The sequence below is a fragment of the Symphodus melops genome, assembly GCF_947650265.1.
Source record: "Symphodus melops genome assembly, chromosome: 18".
NCBI lineage: Eukaryota > Metazoa > Chordata > Actinopteri > Labriformes > Labridae > Symphodus > Symphodus melops.
In genome coordinates this window covers 6,343,014-6,362,592 of record NC_136708.1, presented here as the reverse complement: position 1 = coordinate 6,362,592, position 19,579 = coordinate 6,343,014, and the positions used below count along the sequence as shown (strand labels likewise).

General features: G+C 40.2%; 1 protein-coding gene across 3 annotated transcripts in view; it reads left to right on the top strand.

The window, feature by feature from the left end:
• slc66a2 (solute carrier family 66 member 2) overlaps positions 1-19,579 on the top strand; it is a 36,405-nt gene that overhangs the window by 7,686 nt on the left and 9,140 nt on the right. For all 3 annotated transcript variants that reach the window (XM_079368709.1, XM_079368710.1, XM_079368708.1), the window contains one exon: positions 11,130-11,346. In XM_079368709.1, the coding sequence (XP_079224835.1) occupies positions 11,130-11,346 (217 nt within the window). The remainder of the gene's footprint in view (positions 1-11,129; positions 11,347-19,579) is intronic.

Sequence of the window (19,579 nt, the reverse complement as noted above, 5' to 3'; positions counted from 1 at the left end):
TTAAGCAGAATCTGAAATTGGTTTGTAAATCCCTGTTTCTTCTGGATCAGAAGCCTTTTTAATTAGTGTTTGCACACAGGCAGACTTACAGGGAAAAGAACGCATAATAATTAGGAATAATCAAAGGGAAGTCACATCCATATCTCAGAATGATATTTAGATATTTAGAAGGAGTGACATGTTCAGTGTTTGCGGTCCATTTGAGCGCCTCCTTTTCGTCAACAGCACATTTCAGGGAACGGTTTGTAGGTTTTTATCACTTTGGAAATATTATTTTTACAACCCCTTTACATGACAAGTCTGGATGTTATGCTAAATGTAAAAGAATCTCATCTTTGTAAACAAAAAAAAAAGAAAACACATTGAATGTTGAAACAGAATGAACTTTTTTTTTAATACAATAGAAATTTTGAATTTGGTGGCATCATCACTTCTTGAAGAACATTGGGACAAGGTCACGCTTCCAACTCTGTCGTTTTAATTTTACTCTTTAAACAAGGGAACTGCAGAGACCAGATTCTATCATTTTAAAAAGTGTTTTGCCATTCTTACTAAATGGGACTTCAGCTGTTCTTAAGTTCATCAAGTTAAAGTAATTTAACTTTCAGATCTGTTTGTTTTTTTGGCATTTCATATTTTTGAGTCTTTTGTTGCCACTGTCCAAACTTTTGAAACCCGCCATATAAAATGCCCCCCCATAATTAATTTAAAGACAATAAATCAAATATGGACTTCCAGTACTTTGCAAATCATCATAGTCTGTTTTAATTCACGTTTTTTACATTTTACACAACATCCCAACTTTTTAGGATTTGGGGTTGTTAGATTTTGTGAGCATTCTAGATATTAAGTCTGAATTGATCGTAGACATCAAAAACTATAAATTCAGTGAACGTATGGTCACACACACACCAGCTCTTCAGTCCTTCATAGTGAGTCCAAGCATCTGAGGGGGATGATTGGTGGTAGAGGTTGTTGGTGGTTGAACATGCTTGTCTGTATTATAGGCAACAACGTAGAGTAGGCCACTGAAAGTCTATTCTCCTCTCTATTGTCCAGAGGACAAAGGACTAGCTAACATCCCAGAGCCGTCGTTTCACAACTTTGCTAATATCTCATGTTTCATCTGAGAGTACAATGAAAATCACTGTGTTTTAATACTCACCATTCCCGGACCAAACTCAGCTTCATCAAATTCAGCTGGCTGTGATTCTAATTCCATGGGAATCAGATGGCCAGCACATAAATCCCAGAGTACACTAACCATCTGTTGAGTGATTTCTGTGAGGGCAATGTCCATCGAAATGTGACGCTCGACTCCGCAGTTTTAAGAAATGCTTCTAAACAGTAAAAAGTCTGGTGTAGTTACGTTATCACAGTGTCTTCTAGATTTTGTTTATGCACTTTTAGATGCACAGCTCACAATCATAAATCTTGTTTCAATATTTTTTTACTTTTAGAATTTCCACATTCTGAAGTCAGTTCCTCACTGCTGAAATTCACTGCTTTCAATCAACAGGGTTCAAAAGATGCTAATAAAATGATCATTAAGCTGAAATAACAGTAAAAAAAAGCTACAAATTCCTCAAATGTAAGTTTGCACATGTATGCAACATAGCAGCTGTCTGTTGTTCACAAATTAAAAAAAACCCCTGCAGACATCACCTGTGTCTGTGTGTTGCACATCTAATCATTGCTTTGGCCTTACTTACAATTACAATAGATAACTTAATTTGACATACTTTAACCACCTCTGGGAAAGGGAGACTGTCCCCAGTTTGTTGGACCTTTTTTTTTTTTTGGAGGGGGGGGTCACAGGCCAAAAAAAAGTTTGGAAACCTATCCCCTGGTTTAGTGCACACTGTGGACAATCGGCAAATACATTAGAGACAAATCAAAGACTAGGTGGTTATGCATCACATTGACACTAGATGGCAGAAGAACAGTAATATTTGTACTCATTGCACTGTGTACACGTTGTGCAGAGTGCTGTATTATATCAGAGATTCTCCTCCTGGGAAACTAGATGACTTGCTATCCGATGTGCCGGTGATCCCAATTTGATCCTTGGATGTTGTCAATCATTTAAAGAGAAGCTCCAGAAGTTTTTCACGAACATGATGGGGGTTTTTTTTGTGCTTGTGCGTCTGTTTGGAGCATCAGCTGTTTTTTTGCCCACGTGTGGAGACTGGCCAGAGGCTCTATGAACAGTCATCGATCAGTGAGCTCTGCCAAGCATCATTAGAACTGACAGGAAGGCATGTTCTTTGATCGCAGCTTTGCTCGTCTGCGCCCGCTCATTGATCAGTTTATGGAACTATCAAGAGTAAGCATGTGCTGTTGTTGATGCATGAGGTAGAGAGAAGGGAGATCTAACTGTGAGGTAAAGCTAATTTAGACATCATTTAGAGGCCTGTGGCGACAGTGGTTGGTGTCCAGGCTGATGCAGCAATTGAAAAGCAATTTACAGAGAGCTAAGAGGCGATGGAGCAGCTGATACATAGTGATGTTTGTGCACAGATGTAAGGTGGAGCAGGTTCATGAGGCGCTCTGCGGTGACTCACCATCGTGTTAAGACAGCAGGACAAACTGTCAACCTGTACATTTCTGTGATTGTTCCTTTTTTTTTTTTTTTTTTTGTTCTCATAGCTGCTGCACAGCGTCATTGTCACAGCAGCCACTGCCATCAAACAGCTGGAAATGTTGTTCTCTGAAAGACAAAACACAGGGTGGCTGACATTTCATAGAACTTCCTTCTCCTTTTTATAACAGGTCGACAAGCTGCGAACAATCGGCATACTTCACATTGTGTGATTTTGTACGGGAGATAAACATCTTGAAATCGAGAGCAAACACATGTACAGGGAGCTGCCTCAAGCATAATGACATAACTGGCCACATCTGTGCTGTACGGTTTGTTCTGTTGTTGCAGGTTGGGTAGTTGGGTTATTTTAAACAGGAGCTCGGTGTGATTCATAAGGAAGACTGCCTACAGCTTCTTTTTAAGGAGATTAAAAGATCAGATCATTTGGCTCTGTCAGAATCCAAAATGTTGGTGATCACTCAGACGGAGGTAAAAGGAAGGGTGAAATATTTGAAGAGAAACTTTTGCAAGAGCGGGAAAAAAAGTTTCATATTCTGGAAGACTCGGAAAGGAAAAGTCTGACCACATTTCTCAAAATCTCCAGTTGCATATAAATTGAAACGTGTCAGCAAGTAAACCCTCAAACAGGGCTCGGCTTCATGATTAAAAATTCCGTACGCGATTTCAGACTCTGGGATTGTGTGCCTGTTTGTTCTGGGACGACACAGCTCTGTCTGTACTCAGTTCCATCACACTTTTAGCTCTTTCAGCTCAGTTTAATCTTAAAATGTGCGGATGATATTTCAGCTCTAGATCATCAATGAAAGAAAATCCAAAAAGAATCTCCCAAGATTCGTTAGAAACGTTCTCATTAGAAACAATGAAACATTAGTGCAGTTTACTGCAGGGTCAATTTCTCACCGGGACAAATACCCACAAAGATGGAGACACGTTAAAGGGATACTCCACCCAATTGTATTAAGCTTTTGTATCATAAGAAACATGGTAGTAGTGCTGGATTGTCATGAATCCAGCACTCATTTTGCCCTGAGACGAGAAAAATGTTTTTCTTTGCCTGAAAGTTTTCTTTTAAAGAAAACTTTACTTTACTCTACTACCATGTTTTCTAATGATGCAAACCTTAATGCAACTGGGTGAAGTATCGCTTTAAGAAGAGTGGGTCTCAAAGTTGAACCCCAATACCATAAGGAATGACTGTTCCCATATAGCATTATTTTTATTTATTTTTTTAACACATGCATTCCTGAAAATGTCTTGAACATTTCTATATATTCTACCGCAGAAGTTTTCCTGAATTGTCTGATCACATATGCACCACCTAGCAGGCTACTTTTACTGCAGGATGGGGTGGGCGGTGGTTTCAGGAGGCCCACAAAAAGTGGGACAAAGCAAAATAGTCCCAACACCAAGATAACAGCTTTGGCTTTTACAGCAGTGCTCGGTGTTATTGAATGTATTCACAGGATCAATGTGTCACATGGAGCAGTATCTGGGCTTGTCAAAACAAACAAGATAAAAGCGCCTGGACAAAAACAGCATTGTGAGGGCATCCATACTGTTTCCGAATGTAAACACAGGTTGCATAGGTGACGTGAGAACATATTTTGTCGCAGGCAGTGACGTTTCAAAACGCAAAACCCCGATTATTGACCTCCACATTCAAATGCATAAATGGAGAATTTGCAAATCTTCACTTTGGTCGGAGGTTTTTAAAAGCTTGGTTTTTGATGCCGTAAATCTGCGTCTTCGTGTGGATGAGAGGCCAAAACGTAGAAAAATATCCTCGTTTTGTGAGATATCCGGCTACGTCTGGACGGGGCCTAAGTCTGAGTTGTCATTCAGGTAGAGTCAGAGTCTTCAAAGTTTGTAGAGTGTTCCTCGAAGTCAGGACCAGAAGACAGCAAAGTCTGTGATCAGATAGCTTCATTCATCAATTACAGAGTCACAAAGCCAGGAAGTTACCCAGCTGGACAACTGACACAAACATTCAAAACATCCATATTTAAACCCTTTGATTGAGACTTGAAGAAAAACTTCTTTACGCCTTTTTCCCTTTATCTTATTGCTTGGCATGATTGTTGTTGGTGGTCGAAGGTCATTCTATGATGAACTGTTGTCTCTCAAGGTGACTGAGTGTTCATGCCCATTTTGAACTCAATCCAGTCCATCATCGGATTCACGTTTTTGTTCATTGTGGTGTTATCGGTCTTTCTTTTTTTCTCCGTCTGCACTGTCACCTGCATCATTAGAACTGAACTGAAACTGCACAGGCAGAGCTACTGTCATTATCTCAGCCTGTGGCTTGGCAGACCTAGATGTCAACATCAACATCTACATGGCTTGTGACTTTTACTCTCAGCTCCCTACATGCACTCAGGGGCAAATGACATTTTCTAAACACAGTGGATAAAAACTTTATAATGTGCTGAACACACTGTCTTCACTAATGTGAAGTTTAATGAAGACATAGTTTACTGAGCACAATAATGTTTTTGAGACCACACAATATAAGTAATGATGATGACAATATACACACATCTACAGGACACGTCTTCAGGAAAAGACACTACAATACCTAAAAACTAGGGGTGGGACTTTAACACATTAATTACGATTAATTAATTACAAGAAGATAACCTGTTCCACTTTTTAAAATGCATTTAATTGCAGTTTACCTCATAAACACGCAGAAATGATTGTCATTGCTACGCGCTAGCTTCGTGCTAGCTTTGCGCTAGCTTCGCCACAAGTACAAACAAGAAGCATTTGCAGCCTAAATTCGACCAAATGATTGTCTTCAGGACCAAAATTAGTAATTCAACGCTTGATTACTTACAAATTCACTCGCTAAATTGATTGCTCTGGACTGTAGACCACCATTAGTGGTAGAAGATAAGGGGTTAGAAAATGTGCTACAGATAGCAACATGTGATAGCAACTTTCCAGCTGCTGTGCAGAAAACTTTCAAACAAGAGCCAACAGCTTTATGAAACTGAGAAGCAAATAACATTGCATGCATTGCATTGATTCATCACCCAAAATCCATTTAGATTAATTAAATAGAAAGCCCTGACTTAATTAGTTTAAAAAAAATCATCATAATCAAGTCCAACCCCTACTAAAAACATCAAAATGACTTTCTACTTATCTTTATTTTTTGCTTATATTTTGTCACTTCTGTGTCAGTTAGGTACCTGACACACACAGAAACACACAACAGAGACAGCCAAATGATGTTACACAGGTAAATAGCAACACAAGACATTCGTTTTTTCTTCCTGATGTTTTGCTTTGGCTCATTGCTCGTGCCATTCCCATGGGGGTCTCTATCTGTAGCTTCAGTGGGTTTGTCAGCTCAGAATAAATCACTTTATCCTGTAGGTGCAGATTTCTCTTCCCTAAAGGCGGGTGCAGGTCTCACTTTTTGCTTCAATCCCTTAATGGTGGAGCCACAGCATTTAGCCTCGGTGGCAGAGCAGGAAGGTTGCTTTGCTGTGGTCTGGCAGTTTTTTTTTCTTAATAACCGAATTTTATTAAAATCTTTGGTTCCATTTTGCAGGATAATCTAGCTGTGTTTTATCAGAATTACCCTGCTTCTCTCGCAGCATGCATTTGAGTGACAGTGAGCTTCTATTCCAACCACACTTATAGACTTTTCCAAGGCCGAACTGAAAAGTTGGCAAAGAACCGTTGGTAAACAGGGATTAAAATCACAGACTCTGACCCGAGTCCTCCCACACATGTACCAAAACTCTGTGGGACTTCAAACTGAGCTGTGCACAAGACGTTTGGCCACCACAGGTAGTCTATTGTATGCAACTCCAGTCTGTTCCCACACAGCGCTGTTACGGCTGCTGTACAGCACAGGGATTAAAGAGGAGGAGGATGCCCGAGGGTACACGAGTGGCTCAGCAAGAAGGGGTGTATGGCTGAGGAAGGATACTTATAAACATCCTTTAGCAGTCAGAGTTAAAAAGGGTGACACACCTGTACTGCATAGTAGACATTGCTTTTTTTCATTTTCTGAGAAAGATTCAATGCGTCTTTAAAGTGGACATGCAGGATTAAGAGATGACGACAACACAGCACTGGTATGAAGGTTTGCAATTAGTAAAACGTGAGGCTGAGACGAGAACTGCACAAATAAATTAAAAAGCAATTCATAGATTCAAGGTTACCTGTTCTTTGCAAAGTCCCTGGCGAGCAAATGAGGTTGCAGGATGGATAAATTGTGTAATTAAATCCTGAAGGAAAGGTTGCATTCTGTGATTTCTGTATATCAATGAATCAGAATATTGATTACATAATTAATTAATTAATTAATTAATGAAAGTAGTGTAAGGGTTTAACTTTAGGTCGTCGCCACTTCAGTTGCCTGAGGCCACCAAATATAACACGTTGGGAGTCTGCTGTGGCCACAACGTTTTATAACCAAAGTGTAATCCAAAATACAGTCTGAATCAAATCATGACCCCAAGGTTGAAATTGAATTTAATCGTGAGACATCCAAAGATTCCCAGTCCTATCTCCTGTGTTAATTATAAAATGACCTTTATATATCATCAGACATTAGGAAACATGCTTTGTTGAAGTGCTGACTTCTCTATCAACAGTGCAGCAGTCAGTATGTCCTTTTTAGTTTAAATTCCATTGCAGAATAGTCTGTTTTTGTCTTCACCAGAGAAGTAGGCGGTTTTATAGCACCCCTTGGTTCGACGAGGCAAATCGCAACCCCACAGGTGTCACAGCGATGGAAGTGGACAAGTAGAAAGTACCTAAAAAGCCTCCAAATCTTTCTAATAAGCTCCACGAGCAGATAGACGGTAAAGCTAGAATAAATATTTGAGATGCTTTTGAAAATTGGAGAGAGCTTAGATTAGGTCAGAGGTTAGAGCTGGCTAAACACTGAAGCTTCCATGTCTGTGAAATGGCAACCTGTGTGCACTTAGGCTCTCAGGAGGAGAAGGCTCTCTCCAATGTTTCAATTTGAACTTCATGCTATTTTCAATGTTAAAACAATACAATCTCTTTTATTTTAATGATCAATATGGATAGTATAGAACGTCAGATCTTACCAAAGAAGCCGCGAGACAAGGAGAGAGATCATGGTTTCAAACACACTGATTGGTGGCAACGTTACTGTACCGGTACACTGGAGCCCCATCAGACAATCTTTTCTGAACCCTACTTTACATACGTTCAGTTTTGTGTTTAGTATCAGGGTTAACATGCTTGCAGTCAGTTTACTGTAGGAGTAAAACGCTGCTTTTTTGCCTCTGAATGCTTCGCTCTGTATTTGGCTGTTATCAAGCAGCGCCAGCCTGGTGCTAGTTGGCCCAGATTCACAGTCGGCATAGCTGCCAACAGGGCTTCAAAGCCACACCAAGCATCTGCAGCCACAACACCTACAGTGTAAACACTGTCATACAGTATACACACAAGAGCTCTGAAAGGATATTCTTAGTGTTGATTATACTCAGAACACAAATACATGCCCTGTGATACATTTTAAGAGGTGTATCCTTGTCTTTGTCAAACACAGTTTTGTGATGTCGTCCCACTTACTTGGTTTTAACAAACAGAATCTTGGTGTATGGGTTGCGTGGTGGTTTGACAGAAGGCTCTGACCTGGTTTCTTTCTATATTTATTTATCTACATTTATGGGATTTGTTTGAACTTGTCTCCCAGCCAGAATGCAACAATTTGGATCTGCTTAACGTCGCAAAACCTTTTAGCTGGCATGCATCTTTTTTTTAACAATTTGCTTGTTTAAATACCTTCCAAACGTCTAAATAAGTGATCCATAAGTCTCTAATATTAAAAGTACTTTGTAACCAGGGCCTGACAGATGTGGGAATTTTCGGCCCAAAGTTGATTTTAGGACCTTTTTAGATCTTTGTTCTGTCTGTTGCGTTGATCCCTTAAATTTACCAAACACTATCGGAAAAGATATACAATGAAGACAATATGGTCACTTAACTGGAAAGTAAGTGATAAAGCTTGTGTTAATCCATTAGCCCCCCCTGCTGGTGACAGCCAGAAGCAGAGACCTGCTAATGGAATACAATAACACTCAAATGAAATGCTTTTTTAATGGTTAATGAATCTAGAAATATCGGCGTAGATCTGCCCGATACTGAAAGTCACTGATATGCTGATACCGGCCAGTATCATTGGCTGGCAGATTAATCGGTCAGGCTCTATTTGTAACATCACAAACTTTAAAGTCAAACATCTGTGTTCTTTACCTATTGATTTGAGAGGCTTAAAGGTCCCATATTCTGCTTTTTCTGGTTTTATATGCTCTTTAGTGTCCCCCCCCCCATGAGATTTGCCTGTGTGACATCTTGCCAGTGTGATATCAGTGATCCAAGCCCATTGGCTCGTTGTAGTGAAACGAAGCTTGTGTTGCACACCCATGTGACATCCAAGCTGAGCCACTGACCAATTACAACAGAGCGGAACGGCCGCCCAATCAGATCAGTCATTCCAAACAAAGCCTCAATGATTTTTTTGTTTGTTTTGCTGTATCTACTGTTCAGGCTTTCTCCCTGGAGTCCTATTCAGGCGTGTCCAGTGGGCCTCCTTTGAGCACTCAGATGTACCTCTTAGATAAAGAGAGCCTTATTTAACTGTGATTAAACGAATCAGCTTTATTGCATTTGAGGCTTGTGGAAATCCCTTTTAAGATACAGCAGCGGAGAAAACTTCTTTCGCTCTCAGCCATAATTAGATTTTCGTGATAAAATCTTCCAATGTCCTCTGCTCAGACATTAAACCAGCGGCTACATGTGTGCTCTCCTCTCAGACCCATACTAAAAAGAAATCCTAAATGTGCTAAAGAGTTTAGAAAAATGCCTCGCTGTGCTTATTGTACCTGCACCCTCATCAGCTTGTAGTTAAAGTAGTACCTTAGGCAAGCACTGCTTCAGTTTGCAGCCCTGAGAATACTATCATAGTATGATTAGGATTAAATCAGTGGCGTATTACAAGAACCCAGGGTTGTTGTGCTCAGAATCTTTATCCCATTGTTTCATCTAGTGAAAGAACACACACACACACACACACACACACACACACACACACACACACACACACACATAAGAGATGCTAGGGCAAGAAGAGGGGTTTAAATCATTCAGCAGTGTCCAGATCTCGAACACGCCAGGTACTACCATGTGGGGAAATACTATAACCTAGTCTGACTCCTCTCCTCCCTCGGGTCCTATCACCACGCTCACTTTTTTTCTCACTGAGCCTCCTCCCTAAGGGAGCTGAGGTTAAAAGCTTCTGTGAGATCTCAATGAGAAACGGATCCAGAATCGCGCGCAGTTTAAGTGGCCTATTTGTGGCAGTGACATATTCTAAATATGAGAAGAGTATTGTGGGAGTCGTGCGAATATTCACAGCTCAAGTGTGAAGTTATAGTTTAGGAAAAAAAGTAGGAGTATTAGAGTTGTTCGTCCTTCTACTGTAGTGAGTAAATACAGAGCAGAAAAGAGTAGAAGGGAATAGTTAGTGTTTGTGCTGGAAAACGAGACGTAAAAAGAGCTGAGGAATTGGAACTCAAAATTGTACATTTTATTCACCGTTAAAGATAGCAGGTAGCTTCAACATGTCAAGTCATTATTGACCATCTAGACATTTCTTGTTTCTGTTTTGTTTTTTTTTTGGGTTTTTTTTCTGAGTAAGGGGCAGGTAAAAATAAGATGTATTCTTCTCCCTGCTCCTTTCTGAACATGATAGGATTTATTTATTTATTTTTACTTCCTGTTTTTTCTGTGAATGGCATGTTCGGAACAAATAAACAAAATGGAGAAGAAAGGAAAAAAAAAAAAAAAGAATAATGACATCACACATTAGAGTTATTTTATCATATAGTAAAGAGTGCCTCAAGAATCACAGAACAGGGGCACCGATAGTATGTGGAGGCTACAGTCCTCCCGGCGGGCAGCTGGGGTTCGACTCCAACATGTGACTACTTACCTGCATGTCGTTACCAAACTCTCTTCCTCCCTGATTTCTGACTCTGTCCACCGTCCTGTCTCTACAACAGAGGCATAAAAAGCCCCAAAATAAAATATAAAAGAAAAAAGACATGGGACCTAATCCAAAACCAATGATGCACTGTCTCTTTAAGAAAAGTGAATTTAGTGCCATTGTTTATTTTGGGGACAGCATATCTGCATTTAATGAATGTTGCTTTTTTTTGTTTCTCCCCACACACAAAAAAAAACACTCTCTTCCCTTGTGATGGCTCCAACAAAGTACTTTTTGTCCCTAGCAGGTACAACTTTACTGTTGCATGTCTTTTTTGAGGACAGCTCTACTTAACTGCCTTCACTTTTACAGAAACAGCACATCAAGTCATGTTTCTGTTGCTGGTCCAGCATTGGCCAGCTGGACGAGAGCTGTACTCCCTTGAGTGTGGAGTTGTTTTAAAAAGAAAAAAAAAAAGTTCATTTCTGTGGACTCATTTGTTTTGTTTTTTTCCCCCCATCTTGCTGTCTTGTGCACATTTAGATTTTGACTGGAACCACTTCTGGTCGTGGAGTCACTTTGTGGACTACCTGCAGTGCGTGGTGGCCTTCACGCTTGTGGTGGCCTACATCACCTACCTCCTCCTGGACTCTGCAGTGTTCGTCGAGTCCCTGGGCTTCCTGGCCGTCTTCACCGAAGCAATGCTGGGCACACCACAGCTCCACTGCAACTACCAGAACAAGTCTACAGAGGGCATGAGGTACAGATTCACTTCAACACAGCCTCACTCATTCATACACAGAGCATTATGTTGCAGATTTGAATGCAACATAAATTCCCCACATATTTAATCGAAGAACTACATTTGTATACTATGTTTGCATATCTCAAAAAAAGCCCTGAATTACTTTCATTCAATTTCATTTTTTGCACAAATTCAGACTTGACTGGCATTGTGGGAACATTTTTAATTTTAAAAAGGGAGGAATTGGCAGTATTACGTTCTCAGATCTGTTATGACAAGTACTGAAGATAAGCACTCAGACAAAGAGACAAAGGGTTTTAGATTTGTTTCTCAGATTCATTAAGATTGCAAACACTCAGGCCATCCTTTTTGTGTTGATTTCTAAAACTAATCATGTATTCAGAGCTACTGATAGTGCATGTAGAGCTGACCCACATGCATGAGCAGAGCCAGATTTTGGGACATTTTAACATGTGAGACACTCCGAGCAAAATAGCAAATCCTAGTTGAGGATTGCATGCCCTCTTGGCTCATTACATTTGAAGGGTGTCTCTAGCTCATCTCTGCCTGACTGAGCTGTCTGCCGCAACTTTTTTCATTTGAGGGAAAAAAAAAACTCGAAGGGTTTCAGTGTCTGCTTAAACTGAATAGAACACACTCTGACGCATGTCGTCTCGAACACTCGCCACCTAAACTCCTTTAGGAAACAGAAAAGGCTCCACATACTTTCGTCAAACAAATAAGCGCAACATGACAAACTGTGTCTCATCTCAAAGCACGCACATATCTCGGAGACACTTGTTTATGTTCTCTGCTTCAACAATCCCGTCCCCAGTGCTGAATTGAACTGATCTCAGCCAAACTGCTTCCAAACCAGACGCTGCACACTGCTGTCCAGTGTGGCTGTCTCTCCAGCTGAAACGGCTGTCATCATCTCGACAGAATGGATGCTCGGTGATGCACTAAACGATAAGCAGCGTGCACACTGTTTATTGCTCTGATGGCGTGGAAATGTAATGTTTTCACACAGATGGGAAGTTGGGCTATAAAACTGGGGTTTTAAAAGTTACTTGAGACTCATGTAGGCTGTTAAAGGCTTAAAGTGTGTGCTGACAGACTGTCTTTGGTTACCAGAGCACCAAATTGGCTTTTTTTTTTGCGGGTGCCACTCACAGTGAGATCCAGGACTACTGATTTGCATAACACACTGTCTTTCAGGATTGTCGACTTCAATCACTGGGAGCCCAAAATCCCACAGTGTAAACAAACGTTGAATGCTGAAAGGTTATTTACAGAAACTCTAAGCAGTCCCGTGGCGTCGACCGTTGGTTTCTAACGGAGGAGTTTTGAACTTGAAAGATTGGGCTGGTTAAGAATATTGATCCGTCAAGGTGTTGCAATATTTTTGTTCCCAATTCCATCTCCATTCACGGAAATCCAGAAATCGATTACTTCCGTTGTAATGACACCCCACTCCAGTGGGGGCCGCCGTATTTTCGCAGTCTGTGCTTTAATGTTTTATTCTTTGTTTTACAATTAAAAAAAAACCTTTTTGAGTCAGTTTAATCTAATCCAATACATAGAATGCTCACATTTTCTTTTTTAAATATCACAAGGTACTATGAGGAGTTATCTGGGAATTTTCTCATCAGTATGTATTATTAAATCAGCGTCAATACTGAATTGAATCGTGACCCAAAGAATTGAAATCTAGATCCATTAAACTTTCATTTAATCCAGAGACAGGTAAATGTTCCGAGTTCAGGCGGACAGTAAGCCGCCTTGCAAACAGCTGTTAAATCAACTATGCCCCCAATTATGCAAATGTATGCATAACACTTAATATAAAAAATGTGGCGTTAAGAAAATGTACACATCATAGTTGATTCATATTTGAATATTCATAATGTATTTTTCCCTTAGAATGCTGTTTTGTTATTAAGTGCCACTTCATTAGACTGCTTCTAGCTGTTGTTGCACACGTGTGAGTAACGCCTCCATATTATTATGTTGTCTCACATATGATCATTAACACTGACACATGCTTATTAAGTGTTTCTGGCACCTGGCGAGGCGAGGTTAGGACACCACTCCTGACATAATCGATCAACTGCTCCTCTGAAAATCAATCTGGTAATGGCGTTTCCTGTCTTGCTGTATCTGTTTCTAATGCATCATTTGGCTCATTTATGTTGAGTTGCAACAAGTTTTGTAAGTACGGTAGATGCTTTGACGTGAATGGATTTTTTTTTTGCAGCCTGTACAGTTTCCAAATCAATTCTACTTCCTTTCGGAGATGTCGCAGAGCCCTGTGAAGTGCTCTTCAAATATGGTCCGCTGTGTTTTATAGCACTTTTAAATAATCAGTAAACAGTTAATCACTCCGTTTCCCCCCCCAACACACACACACACACACACACACACACACAGTAGTTGACTCTCTGCAGTAGCCAGATAACAGAGCTCCAGCAGGGCTGCCTGTCCACTTAACCAGCCATGATGACGGTTCATGCTGGGCTTTCCAGATCCTCTGTGTCCTGTGCGTTCTTTATTTTGATTAGTAATATGTGTGCATGTTTTCTTCCTTCCCATACCCACCTCACACTTCACCTTCATTGACCTCTAAGCTGTCTCTGTACTTACAGAGGGAGTGGACCCTTAATAATGCTTTGTCTATGTGGGGTTATGACTTTTTTTTTTTAATTTGCCTGTAAAATCCTTTTTTTGTTTTTCTGTTTCCTCAGTCAGTTGTTTTCTATTCTTTTCCTGAATGCATGTCAACAAAGCCACAGACAGTGGTTTCCAAAGGAGCGTTCAGTCAAAGTGGACAAATGGGAATCTTAAAGTATAGATTGCAGCTCAGTTGGAGAATGTTTTTAAACTGTGCACCGTTGAAATGTTTAACATCTGTCAGACAGGAGCCTTTCTGGATGGAGTTTGTATGTTCTCCACGTGCGTGTGTGGTTTCTCTCCTGTTACTCCAACTTCCTCCCACAGATGTGCTCGGTACGTTATTTTGGGACTCAAAGGCTGGTTTTGGACCCGGATCCGTATTTGAGTACGCTTGACCCCAAATTCTGGTTAATTTGATCAGTGTGAATGAAATACATACTGTACTTGTGATGTGCTGGAGTCTGTTTAAAGAGGTGGTCTTGGGTGCTAGTTGAGAGCACCGTGCTCAGACAAGGAAGTGGACCGCAAACATGAAGAGATTCTGAACATGCAGGAGGGCGTCACATGAGTTTGGGGAATCAAAATAACAAAACAAAGAAATAACAATGATGTTTAAATTTGAGAGAGAAAATTGGAAGTTTGAGGGTTGTTGACCGTCTCTGAGAAAGATCAGTGACCTGAACTTTGTAAGACAGAGTCCAGTGACTTTTAAAGAGGAGGAACTACTAATAACAGTATGAAAACATCAAATCTTACGTACCGGCACAAGGCCTGATTGTCACTATCTGTGCATCTTTGATTTAAAAGTAGAGTTCATTGTAGTGGAGGTGGATTTGCTGTATTTTGAGTTAAACTGGTTTTTATAATATTACAGTACAATCAACATGTACAGGGAAATTATTTTTTTTTAATTTATTCATACTGAATGGTGTGATTTATTTATTTTTTTATTTTTTTTGCACTCTGATAGGATGAAAATTAGCTTCTGATTGACTGCCTTATTTGGTTATGACTATTTTGTTGCAATGATAAAGATTCAGCGATAATCATTATGCATCATGCTCAGATGCTCAGGATAAGTTTACTGTATGAGGCAGACGTTTTCAATCAAAATCAACTCGAATCCAATCTACACTCCGTTATGTATCAAAGTCGAATTCCCCAGACGGTATGAAACATGTCAGTCCTGCCTGTCACGTCTTTTGTCTTATCCTACAACAGATTCTGCCAGCCATCAAAGAGTGCAAATAAAGCTGCAACAGAAGGCCGAGGACATCTTCCAGCTCTGTTTATTGTTCGTGTCCGCTCCTCCCTCTCTGCCAAACCTGTTGAGTCTGGTAGGCTGTTGCTAGGTTACTTTACCTCAGCACTCCGTTCAAGGTTTCAGTGTTAGTGTATACATGATGTCTGTTTGTGTGTGTGTGAAGGGAATAGATGCAAGAGGAAGACACATATTTAAAGCAAATAATTTTACCTTTAAAATATTGCAGTCAAAATCTGTGAAGGCATGGAGGAGTGAGGAATAAAGAATGGATGAACAATTTGTGTGTGAATGAATGAAGTTCTATGCAACTTCTTCCTCAATGACCAGAAGATCTATTTTTTGCTCAGACCAAAACAGAACAGGGCCTTTTCCTGCGAGTGCATAAAAAAAAAAAGAATCCTATGCAGAATGTTTAATATGTTTGGAAAAACATCACCCTTGACATCTTTCCTGTTAGTGGCTCAGCCAAAATGGTCCCACACGCTCCAAGTGTCGAAAAGTGTCAGACTTGGTCCAGTAATAGCATATTATTCCATGCAGTAGGAAGCTTCACCAGCTCAAATACATATGGCAGAGGATGGAGTTAGCGCAGAGTAAGAGTTAGCAGTAGCCTGAATCATATACAGTGTGTATGAACACCAGCACTGAACAATGAGGCACTATCAGTCGAGTAGCAAAGCACTTTTCAATAGTGAGATGTGAAGGAGTCAGAGAGTAGAGGGCGATGAGTCCTGTGTTGGAGGTGCTTGTTTCATGAGGACGTAGCTGAAGGGATTCGGTCTGGTGTTCGTTCTCTTTTAACCTCGCTGGTCATATTTGAAACCAGTTACTTCTCTGCTATACCATTATGCTTTCTTCATTTTTGACCCTGTGAGTCACTTTACTAGTCTTTATCTACATTGTGCTGTATTGGTAAGCTATGGCATTTGGTGAAACAAACATTTAGTTGTTATTATTGAAAAGAAAAAAAAGAAACGAGAGGAAAAGAGATTCCACAGGGATAAAATGAGAAAGTGAATGTAACTTTCTTTTCACTTCAGCTGGTTCTGCTAAACTCAAAGCGTCCCCTATAGTCTGGTATAGTAATGTATTTTTATAAGCCAACCTGAAAAAATGGCGCCCGTAGTTCCTACAAAACTTCGCCTATGGGATTTTTGCATTGGATTTTGGATCATTACAGAAAATAAGATCTGTGTCAAACACACGTTTCTGATGTGTAGCTGTTTTGTTCAGCGGGATCATCTTTACAGATGAATATCATTTATATTAAGTTTGAAGAGTTAATTAAGTAAAAAGCTAACGTTATGCTCTAGCAAACTACACCGCAGTCGGTTTGTAAAGACGTCACGACCGTTATGATAGATAGATAGATAGATAGATAGATAGATAGATAGATAGATAGATAGATAGATACTTTATTGATCCCGAGGGATCCCGGCTTCATCGATCTAGTCAGTGGATTTGACAAGCTAGCTAAATGTTAGCTTAATTAGTTGTTTATTAACCTAATATTTGCAAGAACACAGAAAAACATGACTAAAGGCTGTAAGGAGGATTAGGGTGAGAGTTCCCGGTGTGATGACGTGACAACCACTGTAGTTTCAGTTAGCTACTCGTTAGCAACCGCCGTTTAAAGTTTGCGTAAAAACTTTAAAATTCACAAGTGGGGGTATTAGCTAATGTAGTTTATCTCGTCTATCAAAACATCAACATCTCTTCAGCTTGTGTTAACCACAGACCTTATTTGAGGCATCTAACCACAAACCCATTCAAAACGGGCTCAAGTCTTGCAGCACGCCGTGTGAGGGCCTTTACATTTCTCTAGCCTTTAAGCTAGAAAAAAATTCAGATTTACATAATTTACATAAGCAAAACTACATTTCTGTTGGGCAGTGGGCCCAGAAGTTTATCAGAGAATAAACCTTCATAGAGGCAAATAAGGTGGTGAACAAACACATCTGGAATGACTTACACAAACACAACAATGGAGGGGGGCTGGAGCTTTTTTGTATTTTAGTTTACGGTTCCTAAAAAAGAGACATCCCTGTTAAAAAGCTTGTTCTACACGTGCAAACCACTCTAGCATATGGAGAACTGTGTAGAACGTGTGAAGCAAGGTTCATGTAAAATGTGACAGTAGCTTTCCTGTTAAAGTGCCATTTATTGCACTGTAAAAGCAGCAACATGTAGGAAACATATTGAATGAAATCCTTAAATGACGTTAAGGAAACATGCGTAGTTGAAGTGCTGGCTTTCTCTGACAACAATGCGGCAGCCAGTATGTCCTCCTCTAAAGTTTCACTTCTGGTGCAGAATGGTTTGTTTTTGTTTTGACCAGAGAAGGTAGGCGGTAGTAGTTTATGCACTTCAACAAGACTGTTTGGATGCTTCTTGGTTGGCAAGGGAAAAATGAAAAACAAAAGGTGTTGGAGAGGGCAAGGGAACTGGTTCAGATATTATGGTAACTGATTCTACCCAATCTAAAAGGCCTTTGCATTTTTCTGATAAGCTCCAAGACTAGAAAAGTGATAACTAGGTTATACTATACTAAGAAGTGTGATATAGCAAGATCAGACATCAGAGCTAGAAAACAACACAAATCATCAACTCAGATATATCAATATGCACCTTTTAAAGAGGTTAAGTGAAAATATAAGGTTGACGTGAATGTATAAGGATCTGTGTCCTTGAAAAGCCGTCTTGTTCCCTAACTAGAAGGTCGGGTTTTCATCCTCAGCTTCTGCAGCGACATGTCCGATGTGTCCTACAGTAAGAAACGTAACCCCAAGTTGCTCCTGCTGCTTCTTGTGAATGTGTACAAATGGGGAAAAGTTGCTTCTGACGGTCACGTTCCAGAGAAACTCCTGCACTGTGAGAATGGGTGTGACCTGAGTAATTAGAAGACTAGAGAAGCACCACAGAAGCTCGAGTCCATTTACCGCAGACAGCGCTCACAACCTCAATTTCCGAGCGTTTTTCACTCCCTCTCACTGTTGTTAGTTAGCACTCCCACTCCCCACTGACCATACAGCCTGTTTTTTTTTTTTTTAAAGGTTTATTTTTGGCCTTTTTGCCTTTATTGATAGGACAGTGGATAGAGTCGGAAACAGGGAGAGAGTGGGGAGAGACATGCGGGAAAGTGGCCACAGGCCGGACGCGAACCCGGGCCGCCCGCGCGAGGAGCAAAGCCTCGCAACATGGTGCGCGCGCTGCCGCTGCGCTATCGGCGCCACCTATACAGCCTGTTTTAAACTGTTCGATATATTTTAGACTTGCTTATAATCAAAACATCACCAGCAGGAAAACATAGAAACAATGTAAATGAATCGTTTCCTGATCTAGGAGGCAGGAGGCTCTAAATATGTCAAATGTTTCTCTTAAGACCATCTCGGCCATTGTTGTGGACAAAGTTGGTCACAACACTGAGTAATTTTGACTGCTCAGTGAGGAAGAAGTTGCATAGATAAGCAGTGGTGTTTCAAAAGTTGACGGGGTTTTTTTGTTTTGTTTTTTTCTCAGAGAGCACTATGAAAGCAGAAAAAGGGCATTTATGCAGAGGAAGCTAAGGGCTACAAAATGCAAAAATTGATTTTGAATAGAAGATGTGCGCTGCCAAAAAATGCCATTAGTGGGCACAGGCCTGATACATCCTATTCCACAGTGTGTGCTTGTGTTGTCTTTGGCTCAGATTACTTTTTTTAATTTATTTTTTTTATCTTTGTACTCTTCCATCACTTTTGTCTAGAATGCATTCAAAGAGAAACAGAAGCTCTTCCTAGTTTTGCCCATAAAGCATCCCGATCTTTATGTGTTCTCATCTCCCACTGGGCCGAGCCCTTTTAACAGACGACTCTCATCTGCAGTTTTCAAAGACCAAACAGCTCACATACTGCCTGGCAGGTCAAACTCTCTCATTTTACAGCTCATCCTAACCCTCGAGAAATGAAAGAAGAACTTAGAGGGACTTTAAAAAGAACAAGGGTTATGATTCATTAGGCTGGAAATAGAGATATCCTAACTGTCATCAGTAACTTAATGATTTAGAAAAAAAACACAGTTTTAAAGACTCAGCATGGCTGCATGGGCTTGTGGGATTTTTTTTCTAAACTCCCAGTTGCAGTAATTAGCCTCACACATTATGTTTTACCTTTTAATACATCTCCCAGAATTTAATTAAAAATGACTCAAGCCCTAGATTTTCATTTAGATAATTTAGTGTTTATCCGTGCAAAATTGAGTTAGAAGAAAGTTTTTGTCTTAAATCTTTTGAAGAGGCTGAAACTAGAATAGAAGTGAGGACAAAAAAGAGAA